The sequence below is a fragment of the Rhinatrema bivittatum genome, chromosome 4, assembly GCF_901001135.1.
Source record: "Rhinatrema bivittatum chromosome 4, aRhiBiv1.1, whole genome shotgun sequence".
NCBI lineage: Eukaryota > Metazoa > Chordata > Amphibia > Gymnophiona > Rhinatrematidae > Rhinatrema > Rhinatrema bivittatum.
The window spans coordinates 361,762,579-361,786,194 of NC_042618.1; the positions used below are offsets into that span (position 1 = coordinate 361,762,579).

Here is a 23,616-nt window from a genome sequence, read left to right on the forward strand (position 1 = left end):
GATGTGAAATTAAATCTGTTACAGTTTAGCATTCTGTTTCAGTTTCTGGTGAAAAAAAAATAATCAGCCAAGCCAAATGCACCAGAAGCCAGAGGAGTTTGAAGGAGTCTAACAGGCATGAGAGAATTACACCAGGTTTGAAGAGGAGGCAGTGAGGAAAGAGGACTGGGATAAGCCATTTTTAACAATCTCAGTAGGGCAGAGGGCTGGAGGAGTGGTGCCGATCTACCAGTCAGCCCTTATTCTTTCTTATGAGGGGGTGTGGGGGAAGGATTGGGCTAGATTCAGACTAAAATATTTTGTAGTTACAGCACAAAATTCTCCATAAACCAATCAGATTTGCTGATTGAGACTTTTCCCTTTTATTTAATACATTCCACTGGCTCCATATTTTAGTGTGACCTGAGGCTTATACTTCAGGTAATATAATTTCTTAAATCTTATAGCTCAAAGACATGTTCCCCTTTTCTCTGAAATATCTTTGAATTCTATTTCTAATGTTATATTTTTCAGATTAATGCAAATCGGAGGATTTGGGTCAGATCAATAATTGGTGTACCTTTTTCTATTAAACTTTAAATCCCTACTTGGGAACGAAGAGCCGCGAAACTGCTGTCCACGTGGACTGGTGCTGAAATATCTCGTCTGGCTACCAGGCATCCTCATTCCAAACCAAGAGATATGGCAACAAATGGAACGAAAATTGCAGATGGACAGATATCCACTGAGCTTAGTGATGCATCCATCACCAATGACAAACCGAAGACCTTGGTAGTAAAAGTACAAAAGAAAAGAACAGAAGATACAGACAGAGACACCTGGAAAGGGAGATTCGACTTTCTTATGTCTTGTGTTGGTTACGCCATAGGTTTAGGGAATGTGTGGCGATTTCCATACCTTTGTGGCAAAAATGGTGGAGGTAAAGTCTTATTGAGATTCTTCCTTTCATGTTGTGACTACTATGGTCAACTATTTTAAAAGCAACTTCCATTTCAAAAGCAAAGAAAATGTGGGTTTTATTCTAAAGGAACCATCACATTCTCAAAGATAATTGCAGAATTTGACGCTTTCTTTAGAATAAAACCCACATTTACTTTAAAAAACAACTGCAGCAATTGGTATGCACAAGTAAGAAGACTATGGGGCTGATGTAAGAAGCTATATTAATATCCGCCATTAACATACAGAAACATAAAGGGTAATTTTAAAGGAGTTACACACGTAAATGTAATATACTATCATAGCCATTTTAAAAAGCCATTTATGCAAAAAAGTGCACTTACATGTGAATATCCTATGGACAATTCAAAGGCATTTATTGTTACAATTTTCAAAAGCCCTCTTAGACAGGTAAAACCCAATTTTAAGTGTGTAAATACTTTCTAAATCAGGCCTATAGTGCTTATAATGCTTTCTAATGGCTGATGTTAATGACATACAAATGGTTACCAATATATGCAGATACATGGGACAATATCGCAAAAATGTAACTATACCTCACTGAGGTTTAGCAATATTTTAATGTGTTTCTTGTTTTACTGTATCTGCAAAGCAGTTTGCATACACACTTTTTGGCTGTACTTATAGATAATGAGCTATTTTGCATAGTTTTGCATCTCATTACCTCAGCATATATTTTACATTAAAACCAGAACAAGCTAGTTGACATACATTAACAATACACGTAACTAGCTTGTGATAGTGTTTAACATGCATCAATGCTTGTGATAGTGTTAACACACCTTTGTCCATTGGTCCTATGGGGTTTTTAAAAATAACCAATCATCCAGAAAAACATTTTTATTTTCATTGTAAATTTATGGGAATTACTAAAAATTTGAAAAAAAAAATGATGGAGAATATACTATTATATTATGTTCATGTTTGAGGAAAAATATTACATGATCTTATACAGATTTAATCCAATACATTGTTAAACATGGCTCTATAAACCATGTCTTCTTTCAGATTCAGATGATTGAACTTTTCAGGCATCTGCTAATATGTAAAGGGACACAACAGTAAGAGATACTAAGGGGCGGATTTTAAATGGGTTACACGCGCCGAGCCTATTTTGTATAGGCCCGGCAATGCGCGCAAAGCCCCGGGACGCGTGTATGTCCTGGGGCTTTGAGAAAGGGGTGGAATGGGGGCGGGGCATGGGCAGGGTGCCAATCTGGGGACGGGGCGGCGGCAGGACTGAGGCCTCCAGCATAGTGGCCATTTGCTGCTGTGCTGGGTGATTGTGTGCTGGCAGTCGGCCGGCAGATGTAACAAAATAAAGGTAGGGAGGGATTTAGGTAGGGCTGGGAGGCAGGTTAGATAGGGGAAGGGAGGGGAAGGTGGGGAGGGGGCCGAAGGAAAGTTCCCTCTGAGGCTGCTCCGATTTCGGAGCGGCCTCGGAGGGAACGGGGAAAGCCATCGGGGTTCCCCTAGGGCTCGGCGTGCGCAAGGTGCACTAGTGTGCACCCCCTTGTGCGTGCTGACCCCGGATTTTATAACATGCGTGCAGCTGCATGGGCATGTTATAAAATCGGACTTACATTTGTGTGCACCGGGTAACACACACAAATGTAGGCCACGCGCGTAGGTTTTAAAATCTGCCCCCAAGCTAATAGTGCAGCTAACTAGTATATAGAGAACCAAAATTCACCTCCTAAAATAGCCTGACAAGTGTTTGGTTGGCTTTCCCTTTATGTTAGTTTTCCAAACCACGTCTCTGCAAATAGTAGAACATTATTCTTGTCTTACATAAATCTCCCAAATATGATCATATAAAAATCAAGAAATACTGATTGTATTGATTCTTTAAAATAGCCCATTTGCTGTTCATGTTGATAAAGTTCAACTATTTTTGTTTGTTTCATTGAAAAACTGCTTAGTTTAGAAGTTGTTGTTTATTTTATTAGACATTAACTATCAACTGTGTTTTAAGAATTTGGATGATTATTTGTACATTTTGATTTCAACACCTTTTTTCCCATATTCCTATTAGGTGCATTCTTGGTTCCATATTTCCTAACTCTGATTTTTGCTGGCGTTCCCCTGTTTATTTTGGAGTGTAGCCTTGGTCAGTATACATCTATAGGAGGCCTTGGAGTCTGGAAACTTGCCCCAATGTTTAAAGGTACGTTTCTTGTCATCTTCCATTGAACCCAAAATTAAGTCAAATATTCAGTCACATGATGAACTGATTGTGGCTACTAAACTCAGTAGCCCCAATTGCAGTCTGACTCTGAGGGCACTGCTCGATTTTGCCATCCTTTTGTGGCAGAATCATGATGTACATGGTACGTTAGGCAATATTTTAATTGAATCACCAAAAAGCACCATTCTGCAGGGCAGGTCTGCTAAAAAGTTGCATGTGCCTTTGTTCATCCATGGGCTCCTGCAGTTGGCCACAGGACAACTCCATTTTACATAAAACTGCCTGCTGTCCTCCATGGGTTTTACCAGAAATTGGCAAGATTGCAGCTGACTGCACTGCAACATATTAAACATTTATGCCATTTTATTAAAGACGTGTTTTCATCTGTTCTACTCGTGTGAATCTGATTATCATGGATTGCCCTTGAGTAGTAACATTTTAGAAATGTTTATTTCAGTATACATTTTCCACTATTTAACTTTTCTAAATCTAACTATGGGGATCATTCTTTAAAATGCGATGTGGCCTAGCCTTATCATGTGCGTTAGGGCCTTAACGTGTGCAATAACGCCCTAATGTACGCAATAGCAACTGCATCGCGACATTAAAATTTAAATGAAGTAAAGGGGCGAAGTGAGGGCAGGGTTTGGGCGAGATTAGGAAAATGTTTTTTCCGGTATCGCTGCGGGCGATAATGTTTTAGATATTAGCGCCGGCAGTAGTGGCGGAAATAACACCACCTTTTACGGTGGCGCTATGGGGTCATAATGTGCACCGTGCCTCAACTGCGACGGGCGAAAACGCACCGCCGCGATGCGGTTGGGTGCACACTGTCGCTCCCCCGCCACTTTTTTCTTTGTGGCTCATCATTCCGCTATATTTATAGCGGAATTCCGCTATATTTATAGCGGAATGATGAGCCTAGGCCTATGTTTGTTTAAAAGTGATTACTGCAATTTACAGTGAGCCATGCTTAATGATCACTTTTTTTTTCTCCTTTTCTACAGGTGTGGGACTAGCTGCTGCTGTTTTGTCATTTTGGTTAAATATTTACTATATTGTGATCATAGCATGGGCCATATATTACCTATACAGTTCATTTACCACGGTATGTGTACTTTGTCTCTTTTATGGCACTTTTATAAGTAGAAAGCATTCATACTAGCAAAAGAAAGCCAGAATCATGGTAATTAGAAAGAACAAGAAATGTGACAGGTTTGGGAAGCCCTGGCTTAGGTACTCTCACTCATCACTGAGCACTAAAAATATATATATAAGAAATATATATATAAAATGAACTGAATCAAAATGTCAGCATGAGAAGGGAAAAGCAAGAAACATACTACATTTAACCCTGCTGTTTTATAGCATACATAAATTTTAGAAGATCATCTGCTGCTTTAGTCTAAATCAGGGTTTCCCAAACCTGTCTTGGGGACCCCACAGCCAGTCGGGTTTTCAGGATATCCACAATGAATATGCATGAGATACATTTGTGTATACTGAGTCTCCATGGTATGCAAATGTATCTCATGCATATTCAGTGTGGGTATCCGGAAAACACGACTGGCTGTAGGGTCCCCAGGACAGGTTTGGGAAGCCCTGGTCTAAATGTGTTCCATCTCTAGCTAGAACTCTGCCTAAATTGATTGCTTCAGTTTATTTTAAATGAATATGCATGAGATGGATTTGCATGCACTACCTCCAGTGTATGCAAATCTATCTCATGCTTAATCATTGTGAATATTCTGAAAACCTGGCCAGTGTGTGGCACTGGTGAAACAAAGTTGGCCATCCCTCGTACCCTAATTGCCAAGTGTATTTATTTATTTTTTAAGTTCTCTAGCCATTAATTTGCTGCATGACATTAAGGGCCACCTTTTTAAGTTGAGGAGGTCTCTGACCTTCAATTTATGTGTTCCTGTTTTAACACCTGTTTCATATTAGTTGCAGCAACAAACTGGTTGTGACAGCTTGTACTGTTGCTGATAGTGTCAGCATATTCATGGGGTCACGCTTTTGGCCCTTACTGGTCTGCATCAGTGTCCCTTCATGCCTTTCATGTAAGCTTGGTTGATAAATCATCACGCAGTCATAATAAATACCGATACATCAGTGGGATTTATTTTGGCTCAAATAAATTGTGTCCCCAAGTTTATCTCTCAAGAGAAAATGTGGAAATACAGCTAATGAAAAGTATCACTCCTCTAAGATAACGTAGAATTTGAATGCAAAAGGGTGAGTGAACAGTATATTTTCAAGTTAATTGTTTGTCAAGGGAGCAAGGTCTTTAGACTGTGTTTACATTAAAAATATATGTTGTCTTCTGAAATACATCCTGATACATAATAGTTGCCATAAAAACCCAACCTAACAAACTTTACTTAATGAGCCAATTACCTTCTTCTTCTCTGGACAAAATGATTAATTTCTTTCCACTAGAAAAGATAGTTGTTTTTCTACTGGTGGCTAGAAAGGGTAACAATCTGTGTATATTTTGTTTGCATTCAAACACCTTTCCACAAACTGATTTCTCAAAATCATCAAAACATTTTGAGGAGCTCTCTAATTACATTGAAGATTTCTTATTTCCCAAGAGGCACAAACAGAATACAAATTTTTCATGCAAATTTGATTCTCCCAAAATGACCTGCCAGTAAATTACCTGGATGGTTTAACATGAAGCTCCTGTCTTATTCCTGAGCTCAAGATAAAGTGCATTGCTTTAAAACGGTCTTCTTCTATAATTCACTATTTAGTTATCTATTTTTATTTTCAGCCACTTCACTATGCGCAATACCGATGAAACAAGCTTTCAGGTTTTTTTGTTTTCTTCTGACCCAGCTGTTTCCTCTTCTTCCCTGGTACATTCAGCTCAGTTGGAACCTGGGCAGGGATCCTGGTATCATGAGCCAGACAAATCTCCCCTATTTTATATCTCTTCCCTCTCTTCATCAACATAGCCAGCCTGGTCATTGCAGTGATGGTCCTGGGCTAGCAGCCATGCATCAGGGCTCCTTCGGGAACCCTGCAGTCATGGGCTCTGAATCCAACCACCATTAAGTAATGGCCATGACTCGCTCCCCCTCGCCCCAGAGGTAGTGAACGTTACCTCCAGGGCATCTCCAATCCCAGCTGACCTGGCTAGTGGAAGACCTCACTTGAGGACTGAACCAGGGATTTTCTGCATGGCGATGCACAGCACTTGCCACCTGTCACCGGGCTGGCCACTTTCAAATTCATAAGATGAGTAACACATTTTATTGAGGCAATGTATGAGTTCATTTTTCAACTCTCTGAAAAAATCAGAGGGTTCATGACCAAAGTAATAAGAGGCTTGCTGATTGGGCATATCAAGAAAACCAATACAAGTTAAGCACAGAAATGTACTTTGGAGGTTATTGAATAACAGTATGAAATGACATTATTTTAAAAAATTAGCTGTTATCCTTAGTGAAGTTAGCACTGGGTTGATTCTTAGCTTGTATGAAAAACATTTATAATTCTTTTTTTTTTTTACTCAGTTTTATCCAGTTCCTTTGAGATTTCAGATTAATTGAAATGGACTTTTCTCCATTTTTAAATTCGCTTCTCCCCTCATATCTAGGTCAACCATCACGATAATATTTTTGGTCAGGTACCATTAGCTGTTGCTTCCTTTGAAACCCTATGCACATTGAGTATCCTAGGCCTGCCCAATAAAGACCAGATTCCCTAAGAGGTTGATTTTCAAAGGATTTTTCTGGGTGACTTTTTGAGTTACCCAGACAAAATCTGAGATTTGAATATTTTATGCTGCTGTCCAGCTAAATTTTGTGCAAAGTTTAGCACAAAGTTTAGCTGGATAAAATGAAGCGATGATTGAGGTTTTCTGGGACCATGGTTAAAGTTTAAAGATACTGAGTGCTTATATTCAACGCTACCTGGTAAGTTTGCTCAGACAAATACCTATCCTGAAGTTACCCAGATAAATGTAACCGGGTATATTATTCAGCCAAACACTTATCCAGTTATATTCCATTGAATATCTGGGCAACGTTAACTGGCTGGGTAACTTTGCCTTGGGTAACTTTGCCAGTCACCGGCCCACTGGATATCAACCTCTAAGCTTTGTTTCCCACAGAATAAGCCATAGTAGAACAGGTCCTAAGATATACTCTCGCAATAGCTGGAAATCTTCAGTAGCTGCAGCAGCAGTGGCATCCCTAGCCGCAGCAGCCTACAGAGCAGAAGTCATGTTCAGATTTCCCAAATGGCAGCATGCAGCACTGCCACTAAAACCATGTGGCAGACCCGGGTTTAAACGTTTAAGACCTCTTTGTATTTCTTGTTTCAGGTGCTTCCTTGGAAACACTGTGGAAACTACTGGAACACTGAACGCTGTTTTTCAAATTACAGCATAGTAAACACCACCAATTTGACAAGTGCTGTTGTTGAATTTTGGGAGTAAGTGCAATACATTTCATTATGATTATTATAAATTGTAGATCAATGTAACATTCTGGGGAAGTGGCCATGAAATCAATATTTTTCTTTGCTGATTCCAGACGTAACATGCATCAGATGACAGATGGATTGGAAAAACCAGGACAAATCCGCTGGCCTTTGGCAATTACATTAGCAATTGCATGGGTTCTTGTGTATTTTTGCATCTGGAAAGGGGTTGGCTGGACTGGAAAGGTAAGATCATTATTATTGTTATTTAACTCTGACCATGCAGATATTGCTTTTAGATGCAAGTCTATAGCTATGTAATATTATAATTGTATTTGATTGAAAACACTCCAAAAGTTATCTTTCAGTTTTATGAACCTTCACCACTTGAAACTAAATATAGCAGCTTACAGAACTGCAAAAACAAGCATATTTATTGTCCTCGATAGACTTATGTGAACAATAATTAAAATTTGTAGTTGTTTTTTTCTCTTTAAAAGCTACAAAGGTAACCTGTTACTGTAGCCACTATTTCTACCTTCTGCATGTAGCCTTAAGCGGGGTATTTAGTCTAAGGGCACACAAACTTATTTAAATCTTCGGGGCTTCTCTGGCTAGCGCTCTTCTCATTGCTTGTACTCTCTATCCCAGAGGTGGATTGATTTATGGGGGGGGGGGAGGGGAAGTTCAGGGGGAACTCAGGCCTGGGTAGTGGAGTATTGAAAACTCCTGCATCCGAAGGGGTGAGATGCTGGAACAAACCAGGCAGGGCAAAGCACTGGGTGTTAAATTATAAGTTTACTGATTAGTTAAAAGTCAAATTAAAGTCCATTTTATCCATAAGTATGAAATTACAGCTGAAATTGGTACAGCTGTAACTTCATACTTATGATATGGCTTTCTCTTCTGGGTAGATGTCCAGGTGTCTGGGCAGGGTTTCCCATGGTGATACTTAAGTGCACAAAAACTCTCCCAGTGACCTAACAGGAATCCTACTGGGGAGGTTCCCTCGAACACAGAAAAAGCAGTTCTACCTGAGTCTCCGACTCATCCCCAAATACCCATCCCTGTGTCCTCGTCCCATGTAGGTGGAGATCTGGATGGGAGTCTCCAGGTCTTACTTCATTTCCGTAGTTGTTTTAGAAGGTGACTCCTCGTGCTGAAAAGTCTTAAGATCGAGAACCTGCTATAGCAGCCTGTCTTCCAGTGAGAAGGGGGTGGCTAAAAAGATCTCCTCACAACAAGAGAAAATATTCCTTAATCACAAATCTTCCTTGACTAGTGTTTAATGCCACAGGTGGTTACCACACTGAAGAGGTGAATGGGCTCACTGACCTTCAGCCCCTTTCCTTTGTGTCCAGCCAGTGAGGTTGACTTTTTCCCAAAGGAGCAAGGATTAAACGCAGTCTCTTCTCAAAAGTACATATTTTCTGGCCATCAAACATCTCATGCTGCCAAGACTGTCACAAGTGCTTGCCACATTCAAGGGGTGAATGAGCTCACTGGGCCTCAGTCCTGGAATGGGAGTCCCAAAGGGTTTCTGGCAAAAGTCTATTTTACCCTCTGGCAAGGAGTGCTCAGTGAAGGCACTCTTCAAAAATCAAAAGCCTGTTGAGGCAGGGAGGCCTCACCAGGGAGAAGAACCCAGATATCTTTCTAGCTTTGTGTCTAAACAAAAAACTAACCACTACCACCCCCAATAACAAAATGGCTGGGTTAAATAGGCAAAGGCAACTAATCCCAGCTCTCCAGGAAAGGAGGAAGCCGAGGGGGATGGAAGGCTCATAGTGTTGAAATATCTAAACCAGGACCTAGCGACATCTACTGGCGGATGGGAGGGTCCAGCCACATGAGCCTATTGTAATTTTGAATATTCTAACTACCATAGAGATCCCTAGTTTCAAAATGCTGTACTCTGGCAATAGATTCCTCAGTTTCTACTATTGATCTCTTTGGTTTGCTTCCATTTATAAGGACAGCACACTTTGATTTGAAAGCAGAGAAATGCTAGGAAGAAGGTGGATAGGGTCTAGGGCTGGGTAAAGATAATTTTGAAGATTTTGACTAAGATTTGACTAAGATTTTCCAAACTCATTTAGGAATTAAGGCAAAATTATGTGTTAGTATCATTGTAACAAAATGTAAAGACAGAAAACTTGATTAGAAATCAATATACATGATTACATTAAAAAAAAACAAGTGTTGTTTCACCTAGTCAATTAGTTAAGAGAAGCTGGGAACAAAACTAGAGGTGCAACTAGGCCCATGCATAGGAAACGAGTATGCATGGACCAGGATATTTATGTTTATTTATTTAAAAGTCTTATAGCCCACTGCCTCCAAATACATCCCTATTTGATATTATATATAAAAAAAATCAATAAAACCATGTATAATACATTTCTAAAAAATAAAAACAAGTGTTAAAACTTCAAGTATTGAATGCAGCTTTGAACAGCTATGTTTTCAGTTCTTTCCTGAACACCTTAAAGACTCTTTGCATTCTTAATTCTTCAGGAAGTGAGTTCTACAGAGTTGACCTGTTCCAGATTCAAGCAGTCTATAGTATGAATCCAAATTTTTGCTGGATTATTTTGCCGCATCTGGAATAGCTGCCAGTTTAGTAATCAATACACTAGTCCTCATTGCTCCTTAAGAAGTCTAGATTGATGTAAAACTTGTCCATATTGAAATTTTCCCAATCCCCACCAAAGGTTTATAGTGATTAAATATCATGCTATATAACAAGTAGAGATGTGAATCGGAACCGGTATCGGTTCGGATTCCGGTTCGGATTCACATCGTGAAATTTTTATCTTGCAGTCCGATCAGGATTTTTTTATCAGCTGCGCCTGAGCCGATAACCAAAAAATACAGCCGACTCTTTAAAATGAGTTTGTTAGTAGCCCCCCACCCTCCAGACCCCCCTCCAAAAAATTTTAAATACCTGGTGGTCCAGCGGGAGTCCCTGGAGCATTTTCCCACGCTCAGGCCGTCGGCTGCCAGTAAACAAAATGGCGCCGATGGCCCTTTGCCCTTAGCATGTGACAGGGTATCCGTGCCATTGGCCGGTCCCTGTCACATGGTAGGAGCAATGGATGGCCGGCGCCATCTTTAAAAATGGCGCGGGCCATCCAATGCACCTACCATGTGACAGGGGCCGACCAATGGCACCGATAGCCTCTGTCACATGGTAAGAGCAAAGGGCCATCGGCGCCATTTTGATTAGTGGCAGCCGACAGCCCGAGCACAGGAGAATGCTCCCGGGACCCTCGCTGGACCACCAGGTATTTAAAAAAAAAATTTTGGGGGGGGGGGTCCGGAGGGTGGGGGGATACTAACGGACTAATTTTAAAGGGTCAGGTTGTGTTTTTAGGTTGTGTCCTTTCTTCCCGCCCCCCCCCCCCCATAATGATAAGAAATCCCACTAAATTAATCGTGGGGTTTCCTATCGCTATCGGGGACCCCCCGATATCTGACGATATTGGACGATATTTTCAATCGTCAGATAAACGATTCACATCCCTAATAGAGAATACTTTTCAATAGTATGCTTTCCTAGCATGTAGACAGATAGGACCATTGGATTTTACTCCCCTGCCAGCAGATGGAGATGGAGCAAGTTGATGTCTCAGTATATATGTTCCTGCAGAGACCCCAGCCTGCCAATATTCTCCATCTCCAGGAAATGGAGGACATGCATCTCCTTTGGGGATTGCTTTGAGTTTTTTGGAAGGAGAAATTAGAAATTTGACTTAAGGAAAAGAAAGCTCCGCTGTCCTGCAGTAATACCAAAAGGTCCCTCCCCCAGCTGAGAATTCCTGAGGTGATTTCAGTGATCCTTCAGACGTGTGCCTTGGTCCGGTAGCTGGGTTTCCCGGCATGGACTTAGCTGCTCGTCCAACTGGAAGGCAGAGGGTGCAGGAGGCTGAGCACGATGGCAACAGCAGATGCCATCACCCCCCTCGCTGGAGATGATCTCTGTACTCAGCCTTTAGCGCTGAGCTCAGGTAAGGTTTTAAAAAAAAGGTGAACGTTTTACTTTTAGATACAGAGATAGTTAGAGGGGATTTTAGGATTTCCTCCAGTCTCTGTGCTCGGCACACCATCCTGATGTTCGTTCCCACTCCCACTGGGGTTGGTGAACTAGGCAGCCTCACAGGTTGAGCAGCCCCGGTGTGCTAGGCCCGCAGTAAGGCTTTGTGCTTGCTTGCCATGTGTTAGGCCTTGACGGCGTTTTCTCGTGCTTCTGTGCATATTGTGCTGCCCTCTACAGGCTGTTGGTGTGCACAGTGCCTTGGGTCTGAGCACACATTGTGAACTCAGTTTTGGGCGTGCCTTTTGTGTGCACAAGTTTTGCACTGTGTCAAACATTTTCCTTGGTGCACAGATTGTGCATTGCTGCACTTACCTCTCAGGCGCTTAATTTTTGTGAGCATAAATGTTTGAGCCAGGTCATTCAGATACACGTTTACCACCTCAATGGTGACAGTAAACAAAAAGCCTAAGCGCCTTTCTCTTTGTGTTGCCTGTAACATTAGGGCTTCTCAGCCTGACCTTTCTTCTAACATGTGTCAGCGCTGTTCAGACCTCAGAGTGAGTTGTCTTCCTCGGATTTTGCTAAACATGGCTCTTTCTTCAGGAACCCTCCGGTATTCAACTTGGCGCTAGGGATTATTTTTTAACTCCTTTGTTGCTCTCCTGGAAGAAAAATATTCGTATCTACACCATACATTTCTGGAACAGCATACCATCACTTTTGTGTTGGACGCTTACCCTCACACGATCATCTCTTACTATTACACAGCCCGGCATATTTGCATCCCCAGATCACCTCTATTAGCATTTTATATGCATGCTTGTGTCTTAGCAGGTAATTGGATAAGCTGAAACCCTCCCAGTCATCTCTAATCATAGCATTGATTATACTCATTCACATGAAGAGTCCATTCAATCTCTCGATTTAACCCATTCGGAGAAACTGATTGCAGCTGGAATGGTGTCTCAATTGCCTAACACGGTTCCCTCCACGCCAGTGAGATGGTATGAGTTCCAAAACTGTCCATTGTATATCTTCAAAACTATGATGGAATTCATTAAAATGGGCGACTACGGGAGCCTCCATCTTTCCTGTTTTCAAACAGCTTCTATGCTCAATCAATCTAGTCCTAATCAGCCGCTTTGTCATCCCCACATAAATCAATTTGCACGGACAAAACATTGCGTACACAGCAAAACTGGATTGACACAAAATGTCACTGGGTAATGTGACATGTTGGCCAGTGGATAACTTGATTATTATCACTGGAGATCTCAATGAACAAAAATCACATCCAACTCATTGTTTGGTTGAATGAAGTGATATAGGAAGCTTATTTTAACTTGCATGCACAACATGATCTTTGATGTTGGATCCCCTACTATAAGCAATCTGTATCTGGTCCTTAAACAAAGGATGTATTTCCTGAAGACTCTTCCAATGCTTATGAATAGCCTGACTGATATGGGTGGATGTCAATGTGTGCCTCAGTACCAGGGTCTGCTGGTTTGATTCCCCATCTGATGCTCTTTTAAAAATAAATAATCTCTGTTAGCATAGAGTGCACGGCAATATGCTGCCTTTAAACAGGACACAGGGTACCCCTTTGCAAAAACCACTCAGACATCTGTTTAGCCTAGATCTTAAAGTCTGCTTGTTCTGTACATAAACGTTGAAGTCGTAGGAACTTCTTAAAGTTAACCAGATGAAAACTGTCATAACGTAGATTATTTCTTTCATTTTTCTTATGGTATATGCTAGTGTTGAATCTTGTACCTTGCTTGGTAGTTAAAATATCTAGATATGCTATCTGTTGACTGTGAAAGTTAAATGTAGATTTCAGGCATGTGACTAATGAATTGAGCCAAGAATGAAATTCCACCAGTGCTGATTCGGGACCGTCCCATATTATAAAAATGTCATCGATATACCTTTTCCAGCACATTAAGTGCTGGTTCCATAGACAATTTTGAATATGGGATGACTCAAATACTGTCACAAAAATGTTTGCTGCATCAGGGTCCATCACAGCACCCATTGCTGTGCCGCGAATCTGAAGAAATAATGTTTCCTCAAACATGAAGTAATTTCTGCTCAAAGCCAATTGTAATAGCTCAACCACATACTGAGAAGGTATCCATTGCGGAGGGGAACGAGCTTCCAAACATCAAAAATCACAGAAACCACTTCATCTTGAAGTATCACAGTGTACAATGATTCAATGTCCATCATCACTAATAGACTGCCATAGGTACAACTAATGTATCAAGAAATTGTAGCATGCTGGAACTATCCTTCACATATGATGGAACAAATGATACAAATGGTTGTAGAACTTTTTCCAGAAAGATGGATATGGGTTCCAGTACTGGATCATTGGCCGACATAATTGGTCTGCCCGGAGGGTTGTGAAAGGTTTTGTGAATTTTTGGAGCAGTGTATAAGACTGGTATCCTGGGATGCTTTCTAATCAAAAATTCTTTCTCTGCGTTTGTTAGATATCCTTGTTCATAACCTTTCCCAACCAGTTCCGACACTTCAGATATAATCTCCCATGTGGGATCCTTAGTAAGTTCCTTATAGAAACTGGTGTTTGATACCTGGCGATGCACTTCTTGTTGATATTGTTGGCTACTCATAACCCCCCCTTGTCGGCGGGCTTGAAGATAATATCAGTCCTATTCTTTAAGGGGTAGATTTTCAAACGAGCGCGAACAGCCTACTTTTGTTTGCGCTCCAGGCGCAAACAAAAGTACGCTGGATTTTAGTAGATACGCGCATAGTCGCGCGTATCGGCTAAAATCCTGGATCGGCGCGCGCAAGGCTATCGATTTCGTATAGCCTGCGCGCGCCGAGCCGCGCAGCCTACCCCCGTTCCCTCCTAGGCCGCTCCGAAATCGGAGCGGCCTAGAAGGGAACTTTCCTTTGCCCTCCCCTCACCTTCCCCTCCCTTCCCCTACCTAACCCACCCGCCCGGCCCTGTCTAAACCCCGATCCTACCTTTGTCGGGGGATTTACGCCTCCCAGAGGGAGGCGTAAATCCCCGCGCGCGAGCGGGACCCCTGCGCGCCGGGCCGCGACCTGGGGGCGGGTACGGAGGGCGAGGCCACGCCCCCGGACCGCCCCGGGGCGTAGCCACGCCCCCGTACCCGCCCCCAAAACGCTGCCGGCACGCCCCCGAAACGCCGCGCAATCCGGCCCCGCCCCCCGACACGCCTCCCGACACGCCCACTCCGAAACCCCGGGACTTACGCGAGTCCCGGGGTGGTGCGCGCGCCGGTGAGCCTATGTAAAATAGGCTCACCGGCGCGCAGGGCCCTGCTCGCGTAAATCCGCCCGGTTTTGGGCGGATTTAGGCGAGCAGGGCTCTGAAAATCTACCCCTAATCGATTAAGCGCCAGGGACTCCATGTGTGACATACTGAAGAATACATGATTCTTTGATTTTTCAGTCCTTTGCACATCACGTAGAACTAATTCTTGGAATGTATTAATAGCATCATATCCCGGGGGCAGTGGACTTCAATTTGATTTCAACTTTACCAGGGATGCATCTGTTGATATCGGTGGACATTCAGACAAAAAAATCTTCTGTTGAAGCTGACGTATGAATTTAAAAAATTCACAACGAAATTGAAATGAATTGTGTGTCTGTGTGGGAACATAATTCAATCCTTTATTTAGGACTTATTCCTCAGCTTCAATTATTCTACACCCAGAGATGTTAATTACAACTGAGGGCAGTTCAAGGGGTATTAATGAGGAAATTGGTTCAATGGGAATTTATTCGACAAGAACTGGGATCAGGTCCTTGATCTGCTCCACTCTCCTGATTGGTAATTCCGAGTTGGTCACCGCTTGCCTCGAGTATGTTGACCCCTGTATGTTAGCGGTCGCTGGTAATCCCCCGATATAGGTTCTTCATCACTGCCGGAGAAACTATCAGAAGAAAAACTGAACATAACATGCTTGGGTATTTTGCTTGATGGATCTTGATTCAACCAAAAGCAGATAGGACCCTTTTTATAATCAACTTCATCCCTCTTAAATTTATTTACCTTAGAGATTTTAACCTCTGATTTAAACTTCTCCATATTCTTTTTAAACTCTTGGAGACTAGTATCAAATGCATCCTAGGCCACATCTATTTTCAAAGTCTCTAACATGGGGCCTCATTTTCCACGCCGCTTGCATGCAATAAGGGACCTTTCGCACGCGAAAAGTCCCTTATCACCTGTGATACCAGGATGGGGGCGGAGTCGGGGCGGAGTCGGCCCCGGAAGAGGAGGAGTCGGGGCGTCACCAGGGCCGACTCTGCACTGACGCCGTGGACAGCGCAAAGGTAAGTGCCTTTTTGCGGCAGCTTTCGCTCCCAATAGCTACACCTCCTATGGTGGCGCTATTGGGTGCGAAATTGGCAGCGATCACACCGCGACGGTGCGATCGCTGCCAGCTAGCGCAGGCCCTCCCCCCGTTTTGGCCCCCCGCCCCTCATCTTCTAAAGTATCGCAGGCCTGCGATACTTTAGAAAATGAGGCCCATGGTCTGTGTCTGTATGTGAAGATCTGCTTCAATTTTGCGTACCTGATCTACTATTAATAGCATAAGATCCATCGAACACTTGTTCAAAATAAAGGACCACGTCTCAAAAAAATCAGGGTATTCCATGTAAATTTTGGATTCTTTAACCAATCGTAGCCCTCTAGGGATAAGCTGATGTTTAAGGTACTCCACTAAGGTGGCACTAAGCAGTTCAGTGTGAATCATGAGTTTTTAAAGGGCAATCAATTCAGACCAACTTGGGGTTAAGGCTGGTGATTCTCCATCTAAAAATAGTGAACTACTTTTAAGAACATAATTTAAATGGTCAACCATAAAGCTAAGGACATTTTCCCATCATGAGTGTGCTTACAGCCCTTATAAAATTGGAAAAATTTAGAAAGACTATGGACTTTTGGACCGATGATTAAAGATGACCCCGAAGCGGTAAAAATATTGAGTAATAGTGCTCTCTATCTGCGGGGTGTTATGAAGGTCCGAGGAGTGAAAAAACAGATATGGTAACTGGGATCTGAAAAATCAAATGAAAGTGGATTATTGAAGTATTCAGATTTTGCTATCAACATTCTTTAGTATAAACTTTTTGTTTCGTTTTTTGTTTCATTGATCAAGGAAGGATTACTTTTTTAAAATATTGGTGTCTACTATAGTTATTTAGATTTAGCCAGATAAATTGTCCTTCTAAGATAGACCTGCTCAATAGCAAGTCTAAACTTAGACAGATACAACTTATCTGGCTAAGTAGTGATTTCTAAACATATTCAGCAGCATAGCCGTGCCAGTGAATATCCACATAACTTAGCCGGTTAAGTTATAATCAGTTAAGTTGCTTAGCCGTTTAGGCTTTAAATATTTACCTCTTGAAGGATAATAACTTAGCACATTAAGAGAGTAATTTTTTTCCTATTTTGTTTTCTTTATTAGGTAGTATATTTCTCTGCTACTTACCCCTACATCATGTTGGTCATTTTATTTTTCCGTGGAGTAACTTTACCTGGAGCAAGAGAAGGCATTTTATTCTACATAACTCCTAAATTCAATAAACTTTCAGATTCTGAGGTGAGTCTTCAATGGCTATCAAATTTATTTGCCAGTCAGATGCACATTTTGAAACTAAAATGGTTGTCCAAGATCTTATATAGCCTTAAATTTTCTTTTGACTCAATGCCTTTAGGTATGGCTGGATGCTGCCACTCAGATCTTTTTCTCTTATGGTTTGGGTCTTGGCTCACTGATTGCTCTTGGAAGTTACAATCCATTCCACAACAATGTTTACAGGTAAGTAAACTAATACATACAGGATTGGTTTACCTATATTTTATAGCCATATCTCTGCACACTGGGCATTTAGCACTAAATTTTCAAAGCTATATAACTGCACGACTAAAGCCAAAGCTATGTGTTTAAAGTTTGATGCAGTTTTTAGTAAACAGCCTAACAGCAAGACATACTGATACTTTTTGTACCTAGATACGTTTTCCTGTGTAGTTTCTTTTTGAAAATGTGCAAAAATGCACACATTTTGCCCCTTCTATATCTGTGGATGGATTATATGCTATGAAATATGTGGGTATATTTGAAAATGTAATATACATATTTATTTCCACCACGCCTCCTCCACATACCATGCCTCCTGAAATACCCATTATTTGAGCAGCAAACATAGCCATCTAGTGAATAATGTGTCTATATTTTGCTGCTCAGTTGGGAACAGTTTTTACCCCAGGTGATATAGTCAAATACTTAGCCTTTGGTGTAGATTTTAAAAGCCCTACGCGTGTAAATCCATAGGATTTACGCATGTAGGTGGGTTATGAGCGCCGGGCCTATTTTACAAAGGCCTGGTGATGCGCATAAAGCCCCGGGAAAAGGGGCGGAGAGGGGGCTGGGCGGTCCAGGGGGAAGGGTGGGGCCAGAGACCTCCGGCACAGACCTCCGGCCGCTGTGTCGGAAGATCGCATGCCGGCCGGATGCAGGCTTAGCAGGTAAAATAATTTTTAGGGGGGGGGGATTAGTACAGGGATGGGGCGGGTTGGTTAGGGGAAGGAGAAGGGAGGTTAGGGTAGGGGGTTGGGAACTGGGGCAGGTCGCGGGCGTCAGCGCATGCAGGGGGCACAATTGTGCACCCCCTTGCATGCGGTAACACCCAATTTTATAACATGCGTGCAGCTGGACGCCCGCGCACAACTTTATAAAATCTATTTGTAAATGTAGGTTGAAATTTCAGAGGGTGCTAAATATTTAGAAGAAAAATATAGACATCTGAGAAAGTGAATTTTCAAAGTGTTAGACACTTGATCTTTTGCATTCATGACCTGTAAATACTGTATTTTAAGTATCTATAAATATTACGGATGTGCATTTGTTTGAACAAAATAAGAAATGTTTGTGACATTTCCTATGTTATTTCACAAAGTTTTCAAAATGAAACAAGAAAAACAAATTAAATTACATTGGTTTTCTTCCTTTTTGTTTTGAAAAAAAAAAAAAAAAACCATTGGGGAAGAATGAAGGCAACCCTGGGCTGACCCCAGGCCCAATGAATGGGGCCAACCCAGCGACCAGGACCTGAATTCCATCCCCACCCAAAAGATATTGGCAGCCGGGATTCACCCCGGTCCCCACTTAACTCAGTTTATAGGGATTCAGACTCACTCCCTTCCCTCTGGGTTGTGCGGATCAGCAGGAAATGGTATCAATCAGCCCTGAGACTGGTATCATATTGTGACATGTGGTCAGCCGGTGCCATTTTCTTGTGGGGGCCATATATTTGTATACAAGGCACCATTTTGACATCACAATATGGCACCAGTCTCAGGGCTGGTACCATTTCCAGCTGATCTGGATGATCATGGGGCAGGAGGTGATGGGGCATCCCACCTGCTCCTCTGGACCTCGTGGATGGGGTAAGTGGTAGAGATGTGCTTCCTTTATCATCAGGTTTGTATGGGGGGAGGGGCACATTTTATTTTTTTAAATAAAAAACCACCCCAAGCATTACAATTTACTGCAATACAATCCCCCCCCCCCCACCAGCCCGATCCCTCCCCAAGACTTACTAACATCCCTGGTGGTCCAGCAAGGGATTTCTCCCTCTGTGCCATCGGGCTTTCCGGCCTGCCTCGCATCAAAATGGTGCCGATAGCCTTTGACCTACAATGTCACAGGGGCTACCGGTGCCATTGGTCCGCGGGACCACCAGGGATGTTAGTAAGTCTTGGGGAGGGATCGGGGTGGATGGGGGGGGGGGGGGTTGTATTTAATGTGTTATAGTAACTTTTAATGCTTGGGGTGGGTTTTTTTGAGTTTCGTTTTCCCGTGTTGTTTTTTGGGCTGGTTTCATTTTTCCCCATTTAGTTTTTTGTTCGTTTTTCCAAAAAACTAAACAAGGAAAAACGAACTTTACCCCGAAGCGTCCGACTCAAAAAACGACCCGGTAGAAAAAAACGAAGCTCATCTCTAGTAAGTGGGGCAGAGTGATTCCTGGCCCCAGGACTTTTTATCAGGAAGGTGAGAGGGCAAAGGAGTACTGAGGAGGATTGTTTTGTTTTATTATTATGTTTTGGGGATTTTGTTTTTGCAAAGAAACAGATATGAAATAACCATTAATCAAAATGATACCCAAGGTAACACCCCCCCCCCCCCCCCGCCCACAAAAAAAATAATTTTTGAAGCTGCATACCCCTAACAGAGATATACAGCCACTCATTTAGTTGTGATTGAGTATAACGGTGGAAAATGTTTGAAGTATGGATTAAGAGAAAATAAATGATGCTTGTAATAAACAAAAATTAGATATTTTAGCATACTTTTGAGAGCCTTAAATTTAGGAGCTCAACCTGAGAAAAATGTAAAGAGCCAGTGCAAGAGATCTAGAATATCAGGCTCATAATTATTAAGAGAGGAAAGCAGGGTGCATATAGCATTTACAGTATCAGTGTGATAGCAGAGTGTGTGGGGGATTTATAAATGCACCTGCACCCTCAAACAGCACAAACACTGAGAATAGAAAACTCAATAGCAGCAATGGCCTGCACAGGCCAAGAACAGAAGACAAGGCAGTGGTGGTGGCATCAACAGTTTGCACAGATAAGAAAATAAGGCAGTAAATATTCAAAGCTGACCGTTTAAGACAGTATCGGTAGTTAGCCGAATAACTTGTGTGACTAACTCGCTCCACTCCGATCCACCCACTGTAGGCCTACAAGTTATGCAGCTATCATTTTAGCTTTATAAGTGACTTATGCAGCTAAGCAGTGGCCACTGAGCATAGACGCATATTCAGCGGCCTCTGCTTAAGGGCATAAGTTACACTTATCCGGCTAAATAGCACTGAGCGTGCTTTGAATATTGACCTCAAGAAGCCTACACAGGCTGAGAAGAGGAACCTAGAAGCTGCATTAATGATGATCCACGAGGCTGAAAACACAAAGACCAGGCAACTGCTATTATAAGAGAAGCAGACCTGGTAGCAGCAACATTTGATCCAGAAGAGAAAGCAGGACTGGTACCTTGTGTGGATCAAAAGGAAGAGATACTGCAAAGGTGTCAGCAGCCTGAATAGCCCTAGAGAAGGACACCCAGCAACATCAGAGGAGGATACGAGAACAAGGGAGGGAGGGAAACAGTGATGCGGTTGAGGGAAAGGAGCAGAGAGGAGTAAACGTAATGGGCAACAAAAAGAAGGAGCAAATGGGGCAAAGAAAGGAAAGAAAGGGTTAAAAAGGAGGAAGGTTCCCAACAGGGATGTGCAGAGGCAAAATTTTTGTTTCAGTCCATTAATTTATTTTGTAGGGCACCTCCATTCATTTCATTAGTTTCAAACCAAAAAATGTTTTTTGTTTGTTTTATTTGTTCATTTGTTGTGCTATTATAGTCAATAGGGGAAGCAATGCAGATTATTTTGGGCTCCCAAATTGGGATTCTTCTAACCATTTCTAATGAAACTGGTGGTTAGACATCATCAGAAGGGTGAAGGCATGTCAGTGCATCAAGACTATGTCAATTTGGCACCAGAAAATGGCATAAAGAGCCCAAGAGCCCGCATTAAGGCAAACCAGTACTAGCAATGACAGGAGTTCTCCAAGGTACTATCAGAGGAGCAAAACAGTAGCAAGCCTGGCCAGATCACTGCAAGGCTTCAAAAGTGGTGCAAAGGGCACCAACAATAGAGGCAGACAGCCCTGGATTTGTCAGTAGGCACCCATTGTACCTGTTAGAGATGTGAATCGGGCTTCGGACGATTGAAAATATCATCAATATTTTCAAAATCGTCAGAAATCAGGGGCTCCCCCAAAACAATAGGAAAACCCCACATTGATCGTGGGGGTTCTCTTATCATTTTGGGGGAGGGCAGGAAAAACGGCACACAAAAATAACCCCTAAACCCACCCCAACCCTTTAAAACGAATCCCTTTGCTTCCCTCACCCTCCCGACCCCCCCAAAAACATTTTACAGGTACCTGGTGGTCCAGTGGGGAGCCCGGGCGCAATCTCCCACTCTCGAGCCGTCGGCTGCCACTAATATAAATGGCGCCGATGGCCTTTGCCCTTACCATGTGACAGGGTATCCGTGTCATTGGCCGGCCCCTGTCACATGGTAGGAGCACTGGATGGCCCGCGCCATTTTTAAAGATGGCACTGGCCATCCAGTGCTCCCGCCATGTGACAGAGGCCGGCCAATGGCACGGATACCCTGTCACATGGTAAGGGCAAAGGCCATCGGCGCCATTTTTATTAGTGGCAGCCGACGGCCCGAGAGCGGGAGATCGCTCCCGGGACCCCCACAGGACCACCAGGTACCTGTAAAATGTTTTTGGGGGGGTCGGGAGGGTGGGGGTAGCAAAGGGATTAGTTTTAAAGGGTCGGGTGGGTTTTTTGTTTATCGGCTTGTGCGCAGCCCATAAACAAAACCGCGATCGGGCCCGATGGAAAAAAACCCACATGTGAATCGGAACCAGAATCGGAACCGATTCCGGTTCCAATTCACATCTCTAATACCTGTGCCTAGGGCAGCAAACATTTAGGGGCAGCAGGCTGTTTAAAACATGCTGCCTTCCAGCTCTGGTAAATCTCAGAGCTACCCTGTAACAGACCCTTACAGGGGGAGGCAAAAGTGCCAAGGAGTGGCAAAATTATAAATCCGTCTCTGCCCCCCCCCCCCCCCCCCCCCCCGGGCTGTACAAGAAGGTCAATGTGGTATCAAGTGTCTGTCTTTTCCCTCTGCTCCAAAACAAGAGGCAGAGGAAAGGGCAGTGGTGGCACACACACTCCAAATTTCAATGTCTTCGGTCACTCTAGAGCTCAAAAAATCTCTCTTTAATTTTGGAGCAGAACTGGTACCTTTTATTATCACTGCTACTAGACATAGACTGAGCTAGATCTACACCACCTCCTCTGTCCCTGCCAAAGCTACCAACCCTGCCAACATTCTCTCCCTGACATGATGGAATTGTTGAAGTGCACTGCCTACTGTGAGATTGGATATTACAAATGATACTGTAGACCACCACTCACAATACCACTTACTGTATGGAGAACTGTCTCACACATACACACACAGACATATATACAATGTATGTATGTTGTGCTGTATGCACTAGTGCTGACTGACTCCACTCACAAAAAACCCCAAAAACTGTTAAATACTAACATTACAAAAAAAAACTGGCAGCCTGGTAAGATTCTTCTCTTCAGTCTCTGAGTGTGCACTGCTCACCTCACTTTTGTCCAAAGAGAAAGAGATTAAAAGAAAATCACTAGCACTGCTGCAGCTGCAACTGTAATCTCCACACTGGCTCCCATTCTGACCCTCCCCTAGTAAAGAGAAAAATCAAAATCAGTAGCAGTGCCCTTCCGCTTTTTTTTCTCCAGTAAGTATGTGAGACGACTGTAGCACAGAGAAACAGCCCTTTACAAATGCCAAATAAAAAGTTTCTAGCTTTTTTAAAACTCTGAGAGATTTTCTTAGCACATATCCTTTTCTACCATCTGTTAGGGAGGAAATACAGAGCTTCTTGCACATCCTCAGAAATTACAGTGGGAGGACATCAGAGTCACTTGATTCAGATAACAGCTATAGGCTCGTTAGAAAGATGCTTTACTGTGATTAGTCTTCTATGTGGTTTCCTTGCCAACTTGTCCTGTCTCGGCTCTGACAGATGTGAGGTCACACAGGAAAGAGTTATTTGCTGAATTACCTGCACCTATTTATGTACTTAGAGCAGAAACATAGACTTCAATGGGCCTTAGACTTGAATGGAAAACATAAAAAAAATGAAACAAAGATTATTTTTTTCATGCATGGGACCCCTCAGTTTGTATCAGGGGACCATATGGATTCATTTGTTGTGTTTTATCATTTGTTTCAGACGAATGCACATCCTTAGTTTCAATATTGCCTGCCTAAAACTATAGAGCTAGGGTCAGAATTATGT

At 42.6% G+C, this 23,616-nt stretch overlaps 1 protein-coding gene across 1 annotated transcript in view; it reads left to right on the forward strand.

Annotated features, from left to right (window-relative positions):
- The window catches only part of SLC6A1 (solute carrier family 6 member 1), a 219,190-nt gene that overhangs the window by 160,941 nt on the left and 34,633 nt on the right, over positions 1 to 23,616 (forward strand). Inside the window, exons 2-8 of the mRNA XM_029600770.1 lie at positions 514 to 919; positions 2,996 to 3,127; positions 4,156 to 4,256; positions 7,485 to 7,594; positions 7,696 to 7,828; positions 17,105 to 17,239; positions 17,355 to 17,458. Coding sequence (XP_029456630.1) covers positions 682 to 919; positions 2,996 to 3,127; positions 4,156 to 4,256; positions 7,485 to 7,594; positions 7,696 to 7,828; positions 17,105 to 17,239; positions 17,355 to 17,458 — 953 coding nt within the window. The 5' untranslated portion in view covers positions 514 to 681. The remainder of the gene's footprint in view (positions 1 to 513; positions 920 to 2,995; positions 3,128 to 4,155; positions 4,257 to 7,484; positions 7,595 to 7,695; positions 7,829 to 17,104; positions 17,240 to 17,354; positions 17,459 to 23,616) is intronic.